General features: G+C 42.9%; 1 protein-coding gene across 1 annotated transcript; it reads left to right on the top strand.

Annotated features, from left to right (window-relative positions):
- Window positions 1-5,138: 5,138 nt before the first annotated feature.
- On the top strand, window positions 5,139-6,308 carry LOC141654974 (F-box protein CPR1-like). The gene has a single exon (XM_074462079.1). It carries the CDS (start codon window positions 5,139-5,141, stop codon window positions 6,306-6,308), a length of 1,170 nt encoding a protein of 389 aa, XP_074318180.1.
- Window positions 6,309-11,254: the final 4,946 nt, after the last annotated feature.

Consider the following 11,254-nt stretch of genomic DNA (forward strand, 5'->3'; position numbering starts at 1 on the left):
CCGCCCTCGGCAACACAAAAATCTTGAATGGTGCTTTGGTGAGACATCCTCGGTGAGCTCTGACCGTCCATGCAGTGTTGGGGATTTGCTTGTACCACTCGGCTTGAATGTGCGCTTCGTCCCAAACAATGACTGGCCTCTTCGTCCCTTCAAGGATAGGCCGGAGTTCTTTGACATAGAAGCTGCCGAACATCATGTTCTCCAAGTCCACCACGTGCTCCTTGTCTCTCGGGAACGCCCACTTTGCCGCTGCTTGAAAAGTGCTCTCTCGGGCTTTCTCCAAGTACTGGCTCCAACGGACCTTCACTTTGTCTCTCCTCACTTCAGCACCTGTATTCAAGGGAATGTGAGATCTCCGGGACGCCGAATCGGCATTTCGGCGCGGCCCCCGATGGTACGAGGCCTTCTCTCTTGGGTCGATCGACCGCAAACCAGGACGTCGATTCAACACATCGACGCGCCCCCCGATGGTACGAGGCCTTATCTCTTGGGTCGACCGACCCGCAAACCAGGACGTCGACTCAAAGACACATCGACGCGGCCCCCTGATGGCACGAGGCCTACTTCTTTGGGCATCTCGGCCTTCATTGTCTACTCCTCGGTGAGGGGGTAGACTCTTCTTTCGTCCCCCAGGCCACTTAGCATCGTAGTTAGCCTGGGTCTTGTTCGCCCTCGGCTCCACCGAACCTTTAGGCATTCTCCAAGGTCGCATCCCTTGTTTCGGCGTCGGTATCACCCTCATAGCCGAAATTCGATGCTGCCCCTTGTCTTCGTCGCTGTCTACCGTCTTCACTACGATAGACCCCATTAGTAGCATCGATCCGTCACTCGGTTTCAATACCACTAATGCTTTCTGAAAGAACTGCATCCCGAGTACTAACTTGAAGTCATCCAGCGGAACGGTGGTAAAGTCGAGCTCCCCCGCCCACTCACCCACTTGGACCGCGACCTTCTTAGCCACTCCTTGGACGCGTCTCATTTTCCCATTGACCGGCTTCAGGCAGCTGTTAGCATCCCGCAGAACTAGCCCCAACCGATCAGCTTCCTCTTTCGTAACAAAGTTGTGGGAGGCACCCGAGTCGATCAAAGCTCGTGCGTGCTTCCCATTCACCATCATGTCCACGTACATGAGCCCGTTGGATTTCATGGCGGAGGAATCTTCGTATTTCCCCATCGCGCTGATCCGTTGAAGTGAGCCCATCCGTGGTTGGTCTTCACCATCACTCGAGTCTTCGTTATACTCTTGGTGATAGTCGGCCAACGCCCCATCAAGACGTTCTTGAGCCCCTTTCGGCATCTTCTTGAGCATGGCATTGAACTCCGCGTTGTTCGGACAATCGGCCATTTTGTGAGGACCCTTACACACAAAACACGCAAACGGTCTCTTCGTTGTGGAAGCAGTAGAGTTTCCCACCTTAGAAGACGAGCTTGAGGGCGAGTTTGTAGTGCTCGCCGATTGGGCTTGACCTCCTTGTGAGCGGAACCGACTGTTCCCAACGAAATGGCATTTGTTTTGTGGCCTTTGTCCATTATACCCACTTTGTGATGCACCCATATTCCCCGTTGGTGCCACAACTCTTGGTGCCTCTCGCTCCCCGTGAAAGTCGAGTAGGCGCTCCGCAGCCGATATGGCCGAAGACAGAGTTTTGGGATTCTGCCTCATGACCTCTTGTTGTGCCCACCTCTTCAACCCGTCAATGAACTCGAATGTCCTATCCGTCTCGGACATTTCGCTAATCTCGAGCATGCACGCTGAGAATTCCCTCACATATTCCCGGATTGATTTGGTGTGCTTGATTTCCTTCAACTTCTTCCGAGCAACAAACTCCGTGTTCTCGGGGTAGAAGTGATCCTTCAAGATCCTCTTGAAGTCAGCCCACGATGTCACCGTAATCGTGCCCGCATCGATTTCCTTGTACCTAGCCCTCCACCACATTTTGGCATCGTCGACTAGATACATGCTTGCCGTGACAACTTCCGCGTCTTCGTCGAGCCCACTTACTCGGAAGTATTGCTCCATATCGAAGATAAAGTTATCGACCGCTTTCGAATCCCTCGCCCCATCGTAGGCACGAGGTGGAGGTGCCTTCACCTTATGGCTCCCCAGATTTCCGTCATTGGCCACCGCTTTCACGAGCGTGGCGCAAGTGTTCTCTAACATCTCGACTTTTCGATGCAGATGATTGATCTCTTCCTCCCGATCGTCGGGGATCGCACTGTGATCACTTGGATGCGGGTGTCCATCCCGTCCACCTTCGTCTCAAGGTCACAAACCGTCTTTTGCAACTCCTCGAGGCTCGCGGCCATCCGCATAACGATGCTCTCGAGTTTGGGAAGCTTGACGTCGATTGTGTCCATTAAGGCATCCACTCGGTCCTCGATTGTTTCGCCCATTTTCTCGATCTCGATGAACAAATGCGGCTTGCAGACGCCCGTCCGAAGACCGGCTCGATGCAAATGTCACGGTCCGCTACTTTTGCCAGGACCGTGGCGCGCACCTGCTGCCCGTCTCAAGGCAAGATGCAAGCGACAAGGATCTTCGTACTAGTGAGGGATCGCCCACTAGCACGATACTCGGGTCTGGGGTCGGTGTGTGTCGGGAATCCTAGTCACGATTATCAAGTCCGGCACACGAAAGCAATAAAAGTAAGCAATACGATTATTGAAAGCAAGCAACAAGCAACAACAAGCTTTTGGATGAGAAGCGGTTTTTCATTGACTAGCACCTCTCAAAGAGGCAAATTTGATAGTTTGGTCCTGGTAGCAGGAAACATTGAATTTACAAGTTTAGTTCAGAATAGCGATATACCTATTTATGGAAACCTACTCTAAAACTACTAAGAAAATACTTACTACAAATGTACAAGGGAAATGAAAATACATAAGCATAAATAAATCTAAGGGTTCAAGTGTGCGGATCGTCACACTTAGCCACTTGAAAGTTTAGGATTACCAGTCTTATCCTCTCATTACGTACTAATTATCGCTCCAGTAAATGGCGGAGCCTGGTTTTGAAATTTGAACAGGTACGCTTCCGTTTAATTGCTCTTCTTGGTAAATTTGTACTGTTTTAGATCAGGTATAATTAGAGTTGAGCCAATGTCGGATCACGTGAGATTGGAATCTACGCATTGTTGAGTAAGAAGTACTGTTATACTCCGTAACTAATAAGGTGCGACCAATTTGGTCAAGCGTTCATCCTATGGTGCATACTGGATTGAGCTATACGGAGAACTCGTTTTTTGGATACGCACAAGTATCGACATTTTTTTAATTTTTGTTTTCGCTTTTGTACTTGTGTATTTGGGAATCGATTGCTATATGATGCTTTCATTCATGGAAATGAGTTAATTTTATTTTTTTCCAGCACCAACATTATTTTTATTTTGACAAAGAGTAAAATGTAAGTGAATGCTCTAGATATGGTAAATGGGTTAACCGGGAAGTATGCGTGTTACTTTTTTTTTTTTTTTGGGAAAAGGAAATTATATTAAATCAATTTCCGCCAATGCAATAATAGCATCCGGAAAATTTTCAGAGTACAAAAGTTTCATATTCGCTGATGGTAACAACCTAGCGACATGGTGAGCTACTGTATTCCCTTTTCGCTTAACATGAGAAAACTTACACCTAGATAATAAACGGGCGTGACTACAAATATCCCTAACACAAAGACCAAACAGAGTTCTAGCAAAAGACCCTGAAACCGCTGCATCAACAACCACCTTGGCATCACTTTCAATCACCACCTGCCCCCAACCTCCATTAAGCACCACCTCCAAGCCAAAACACAAAGCCTTCGCCTCAGCCACCTCCGGTGTCCACCATCCCAACACTCTCCTCGTACCCACCGAAAGAATCCCTCCATCCGCATCCCTAACCACAACACCTAGCCCAGCCTCTCCATTTTCGAAAATTGCAGCATCCGTGGTGTCGGCCAGAAGTATGCGTGTTACTTCTGGTCAAGTCACTTTGGGTCAAGTCAATTTCGGATGTGTGTACCGAATCTAATCGAGGGATAATGAGTAGTTTTGACAAAAATTGACATCTTGACGTTTGATGATGGAATAGTGAAAACTTGTTTGAGCCGAAAATGACTCCACCACCGAAACAGACTTCAAATTAAAAATAACCAATCGACATAAACTAATCCGATACGATGACACACCCGAACTGACCCAACCCAAATAAGACTGACCTGTAATCGTTTACGCGGTCCTTAATTTACTAGTGACGCAGTTTTACACTCGTGTATCCACTTAGTGAACCCTCAATTTCATTGTTGGAGTAGGATAGTTCCTACTGCCTCCCACTTAGAGCTACTATTGAAAACCTTGTTTTACGCAAAATCTTGTATAAATCCGCTTCGAAGGATTTTAAAAGGTGCAAGGATCTTCTCTATTTTCTTTCTCTCTATTTCCTCTCTAAGGTTTATATAATAGTACGGGGTAGGTTTTACTCCACGTCCATTTTCTCTTTATTTTGATGCACAAATTTGAAGCCATTGAATGAAATTAAAATAAGATCAGGTCCGTTAAAAAGAAATGGATCATGAGAGAATATTGGTCCTATAATTACTAAAGCTAGAGCTGGCAAATAATAACACGACACGAACCCGACACGAAATTAACGTGTTTGGGTTGAGGTTCAATGACCCATTTATATAAGTGGGTCGACACGAACACGACACGATATTTAATTGGGTCGGGTTTGGATTGAGCTCTCTAAACACGAAGCCGACACGAATGACCTGTTTAATATATTAATCCTAATTTTTTTTATCTTTTATCACATAAATATATTCCAAATATTGACATGACACGAAAACACGACCCGAACCCAACACGATATTAGCGGGTTAGGGTTGAGACTTGATGACCCATTTATGTAAGTGGGTCGACACGAACACGACACGAAATTTAAACGGGTCGGGTTTGATTTGAAGGGTTTGTGACCCAATTACATGTAACACGAACACGAACTCGACACGACCCGATCTGTTTGTCAGGTCTAAATCTAAAGCCCGCCTAGGGATTAGAAATACAGTAGTTAGCCGGTTACCTGTTACTTGTAAACCAACCATTCTCATTCTCAAACAGTTTACAAGGTTTTTCACGAAACTTGAAAACACCAAAAAAATGGCGGCAGCGCCATCTCATTCTCTACCATTAGAACTCATCACAGAAATCCTCACAAAACTCCCTGTTAAATCCCTTCATCGTTTCAAATGTGTCTCAAAAACATGGAATTCCCTAATTACTTCCTCAAATTTCATCAAACAACATCTTCATCAAACCCTAATCTCTAACACCAACAAACTCATCATCTCTAAAAAATCCATCCTCTCTTCCGCCATATCCACTATCAAACTCCGCTTTGATATCGTAAACCATCCCCTAAATAACCTCCCTCACATTCCCCCCGTCGACATAGTCGAAAGCGTCCATGGTCTCCTCCTCATTGTTGACTCTTCTAAGGAAACCGTGTGTTTATTCAACCCGTCAAACAAAACGCAACGTTTAGTCCCTCCTGCTCCTTCTCGTAAACCGGGTGATGGTTTTGAGATTGTGGAGGTGTTCGGGTTTGGGTATGATAGTGTTACGGATGATTATAAGGTTGTTAGGTTGGCTCAGTGGGAATTGTTCGGGTATTTCGATAGGGAAGCGTATGTTTATAGTATGCGGAATGACTCGTGGGAGTCGGTTAATGATGAGACTGTTCTATATGCTCTTCAGGAGACCTGTGCTATTGCTGTTGATTCGACATTGTGGTTTGTCACAATTTCGAGTAATTCTGATTCCGTGTTGAAATGTTTTGATCTTAGGACTAATACGTTTTCGCTTGTCGATTTTCCCGAGTTTGATAGCGATAGTGGTAAGATGATGAATTTGAGAAATTTACGCGGGTGTTTGTGCTTGCTTGTGAGTTACCGTAAGTATAGGGATGACCCGGATAATAAGTTCACAGGGAACCCGTTTTACAACCATGAATTTTTATACGGGGATGTGTGGGAATTGAAAGACTGTAAGTGGGTTAAGCTGTTTAGGGTTCGAAAGAAGGAGATTAATAAGGATTGTATGTATCTTAGGCTTGTTACTTACTCGAAAGACGAGAAGAGTGTGTTGGTTGAGGTTGATGGTGCTTGGTTTGGGTGGTATGATTTGGTGACTAGAAAGATTAAGAGGGTTTCGGTTCAAGGGCTTCGACTCGAGGATTCTCCTCATGTGGCTTTTACCTGTGTGGATAGCCTTGTTTCGGTTTCAAAGAAGAAAGGAGCTATTGCTACGAAGAAGACTATTAAGAAGTAAAAGCTACTCATATTATGTTTCGTTTTGTGTTTTGTGATTTTGGATTACACTCTCGGTCCCAATCATTTGTTTATGTTTTATATTATTTGTGACGGGTATTTTAATCAAAGGTAAACAAATGATTGGGACGAGTATTTATAGATATAGACGCATTTTGGCTGTTCAGTTTGCATAAATCAAATAATTGGCTTAGTACATATGTTGATGCATTTTGGCTGTTCAGTTTGCATAAGTCCATGCTTATGCAAACATTCATCGCCTAAATCTTGTCCATTATTTCCTTAGGGACGATTTTCTGTCTTCGGGATTCAAGATTAAGCTCTGACTACTGAAGGAACTTGAGAACTATGTAAGGTAATTAGCAATATACTCTTTTCCTCCGTCTTTTCTCAGTATTTCATGATGAAAAAAAACAAATTATAGTTATCACTCATATTGTACGGACAGCACTGGCCACTGCATGTAGCTGAAGAGAAGGTTTTATCGCCTTCATCTGAAAACACAGCGATGAATTAGTTAAGACAGTAGAAACATATTTGTACTTGCTCATGTTAATAGTCTTGACAATGATGAAATTATGGTTGCTGGTCGACATAATATGAGATTCAAACTTGATATTCGTCAAAAATCATGTGTTAATGTCGTTTGGGGAAGCCATTGAGGTATTGGGATAATGTTTATTTTTTTATATTCGTCAAAAATAATGTGTTGTTATCAACATAACTGAGTTCGACTGTAATCTGCAAGACTTATGAGGTAACTACTCTGTTTTATAGGATTCGTGACTGATTAGCGGACGATTGCACTTGGGCTACGGTGGCTGCTTCGTGTGCTACGCCAGGTGTTATTTATTATTCTGTCGCCTTTTTTGGAAAAAACTCTCGGTAGACATATGTTAATCATTTAGCAACATTGCCTAATGCCGTAGTATGATCTTGTTGGTAGTAGACATGAATCGATGAATCTCTATGGTTTCTGGTTGTTTATTATGCTTGTGAAAGAATACTTGCTGGACATCATACAAATGTTGTACTGTAATCCAATGCATAATTTACCCAATTCAACCTCGGTCCTAAAGGAGTCGCTCCCAAATTTAATACTGAGGTAGTGCCTCAGAAATAGACTCTAAAGAGCACATTTTCTAGGACCTTAGCATACAAGAAGCAAGTAGAGAATGTGCCTTCAGTATATAACTATATATGCATCAAAAAAATAATGTGCCATCAGTATATCCTATTAAATGGAAAAGTTCCTAGATTTTGTTCCTTGTTTTTTGTTTTTTTGAAAAAAGACTACTCATTTTTGTTCGAGGATGTCTACGGTAAATTGGTGTTGACTCGAGTATTGTGGAATATGTGTTTTTTTAAGGATATGCTAATTTTAATGCTCTGTTTTTTTTTTCCGATTACATGTATAAATATAGAAACAAGTTCATTCACAAAACCATGGTTAAATGCATGGATGCATAACTGGGTAAAATCACCTTTGGCATGCAACTACTAAACTGTAAGTGATGTCTTTGCCACAATGCAGAAAATGAGATTTATGCCAAAGGAAATTTGCCCGGTAATTCCGCCATGCATACAAAGTACAAACTTATGTTACACTCTTATTAATTGTTAAGATCTTCAAATGCAAATTTTAATTACATTGGTGCATGCATGCGCTTGCGGAGTTGGCTGCATTGTCATTTGTTGTGAATGTAAGTATTTGTTTCCTCATTATGACTTGTTTTTATCGTCGTAAATTATTTCCGTTTTGTGTAATAGACGGTCGTATCATATGAGATCGGCTTAAAAGAAGAGTAGTTCGACAACATCCTAGAAAATTAACATAGGAAAGTACTTAATTTGTATTTTTGTAGAATGTAATTTCTGGGGTGGGCTGACTGACTGGTGGTTTTAATTCAGATGAGAGTTGCTCACCTAAACATGTTATGATCATTATAGTACTCCGTATTAATTTGTCATAATACTTTTAACATGTTATGTATGAGCACAAATTCTCATTTGTGACGGCGATATCCGTCACAAACTTGTGATAGATACCGTTTTCTCTCACAAATGATCCATAGAAAGGTGAGTGGGAAGCACATGGGAGGTGCCCCACCTTGTTCCCTCTCCCTTTTTGTGAAAGGTTACAAACTTGTGATGGGATTAGCCCGTTACAAGCAAAACTAGCTGATGTATGAGAGACCTGATTGATACCCATAAATACTCAATTTATTGCATAATTACAAAATATTGGGTTTCAAATAAAATTACTTGTTTAATTAAGTGTGTTGTTACACTTGCGGAATATATTATTACTCGTGTTGTTGAATTTTTTTTTTTTTTTATAAGGCAAGAAAACTAGATTGATTCTCTTGGATAAGGCCAACTTATCTCATCCTTTCGAATGAGTGAGGTAAGTTGAAGCCACCGGCTTTCAAACCACCTCGAAAAAGTTGGACATTCATGTCCAATAAAAGTCATAAAGTCAACAACCTTATTGGCTTCACGGAAGCAAGGTTTAATTATCACTCCATCGAATGAATGAAGATCTAATTTCACATCCTTGATTATACTAGAAATTTTCCAAGTACTGCGAATTGAGTTGATACCACATAAGTTATCACCTTCCAAGTTCCACCATTATCTTTGAGATTTCTAAGTGTTTAGTTGCTAGAATATCTTCTTTTAAGGCGAAAGCTTCCACAACAAGAATACTATTAGACCCACAATTTTTTACTCCTAACAACACGACTTTTACCATTATGATCTCTTATAAAGTATCCTAAAGCAGCTTTATGTTACCTGTTTTGTTGATATCAAGATTGCATAGGAGCTGTCAAAAAAAAAAAGATTGCATAGGGGATCACTTCTTCACAAACATTGTTTTATCACAAAATACTACCTTTGTACTTCTGTTTTCTTCCCACTTTTCAAGGTTTCCCTTACATAATTTGAGATGTAGTGGGAAATTAAAATACAAAGGGGGTAAGAGTTTTAAGTTTTTAAGTATGTCTGTGATATTGGTCATGGCAATATCATTATAACTAAATCTAGCAAAAATGACTCGATTTGAATGGCTCGATTCGTATTCGATCAGACACCCAAACTCAAACTGACGCAACTAACAAAGCCGACCTGAATGTTTATTTTTCCACACTGATTATTATCCACAAATAACTTGATAATAGTTGAGCTGAAAATGACTTTAATCCGACTTAATTGACCCGTTTACCAGTTCTACATATGACCTGAAATAATTCAACTAAAAACTTCCTCTCATCTCCTACCAATCTCCAATCAACAAAACTAATAATTTGAGGATCTAATGAAAGTGATGAACCACCATCTCTCAACAAGAAGAAAAAGAGCAAAGGGTAAGAAGAGCATAAAGGGTTAGAGAATCAATAATTCAATAATTAATATTAATATTAGGATAAAATAGAGTAACTTCAAAGCAACTCAACATCCAAATAGACATCATTAAGATATGGGCACATAGCATATGTGATAGTCTCACATTAAATAGAAGAATCAATAATTAGTTGGTGCCCCATCAGCTTTGATTTTTTTTTTTTTTTTTTTGGATGAAAGGAACTTGCATTAAAGAAATCAAAGTTTAGAGTACATCACGGGGGCGGGTCGGGGGAAAGAGGCACAGAAGCCAAAACAGAGTCACTAGTACAAAGTTCAATAACAAAAGGAGGGGCAAGAGCCCACTCAAAACAACCGAAAAGAGAACTAGTATCATGGACGGAGTGATGTGCAATAGCATCCGCCACACGGTTAGCCGTCCTCTTCTCAAAAATCAGCTTCAAATGGGGTGAGTCCTGCAAGAGGGCCCTACACTCAAGAATGATGTTAGTATAAGGACCACACGGGGCAGTAGTCAGTAAAATAGAGTTGACGGCATCCAGACAATCAGACGCAATCAGAACATTGTTCACAAGGACACTAGAACGTAAAAGCCCATCGCGGATGGCAAGAACTTCACACAGGAAAGGGTCGCTCCCAGGGAAGCGGAGTGACCACCCTAAAACCCAAGACCCAAGACAGTCTCTAATGACACACCCCAAACTGGCTAAACAAGAAGAGGGAGAAAGGGCCGCATCAACGTTGGTTTTGAGCCAACCATGCGGCGGAGGGGCCCAGCTAATAGGAAAGCTAAAGGCATCAAGGGGGGTGGTACCGGTGCACAGGGCAGCGGGGGTGCGGTCATTGGCTCTAGTCCAGGTAAAGGTTTGGGAGAAGATAGAGGTGCAGAAGGAAGAAGAGGGCCGAGGGTTAGAAGGGGAGAAGATAAAGTCACAGCGCCTCATCCAAAGGCGCCAGATGGCAAAAGTGAAAAGGGTGTTCCAGTTAGGGGAAGGAGAGTTACAGTTATCGAAAATCCAAGAGTGAAGGTCAGAGGCGAAGAAAGAATTAGGGACTTTAAGTGAGGCCCAAAAGTCAGAGGCGAGACTGCAATCACGGAGGGCGTGGAGAGAAGTCTCAGGGAGGGAGGGACTGTGGCAGAGGGAGCAAGAAGGGGAAGGGATGATGTTTCTAGCGAAGAGAGAAGCTTTGTGTGGTAATTTGTTCCACCACACAAGCCACAGGAAGACTTTGATCCTAGGTTGAGTATGGATGTCCCACAGCCACGACAAGTCAGGGGAGAGGGGGGTGGGTGACAAAGGTGGGAGAGGGGGGCCAGAGAGGTGATGGTAGGTGTCCCCCACAGAGAACTTGCCTTTGGGGGCAAGGGAGGTGGAGAGGATGTCGCCTCGAGGGGAGGAGGGGATGGGGATTGAGAGAATAATCTGGGTAACATGATCGGGGAGCTCGAAGTCGAGGGAGTCAAAAGACCAAGTACCATTTGTGATGATGGTGCAAAGTCTCGCCGTAGAGGAAGTAAAACTGAGAGGGCCAGTGATGACAGCCCGGAGAGGCCCTAAACTAGTCCAAGGATCATCCCAC

Source organism: Silene latifolia, chromosome 5, assembly GCF_048544455.1.
Source record: "Silene latifolia isolate original U9 population chromosome 5, ASM4854445v1, whole genome shotgun sequence".
Lineage (NCBI taxonomy): Eukaryota > Viridiplantae > Streptophyta > Magnoliopsida > Caryophyllales > Caryophyllaceae > Silene > Silene latifolia.

Bases quoted from the DNA above. Each gene is read 5' to 3' on its own strand.
- LOC141654974 (XM_074462079.1), top strand. From the start codon at position 5,139: ATGGCGGCAGCGCCATCTCATTCTCTACCATTAGAACTCATCACAGAA.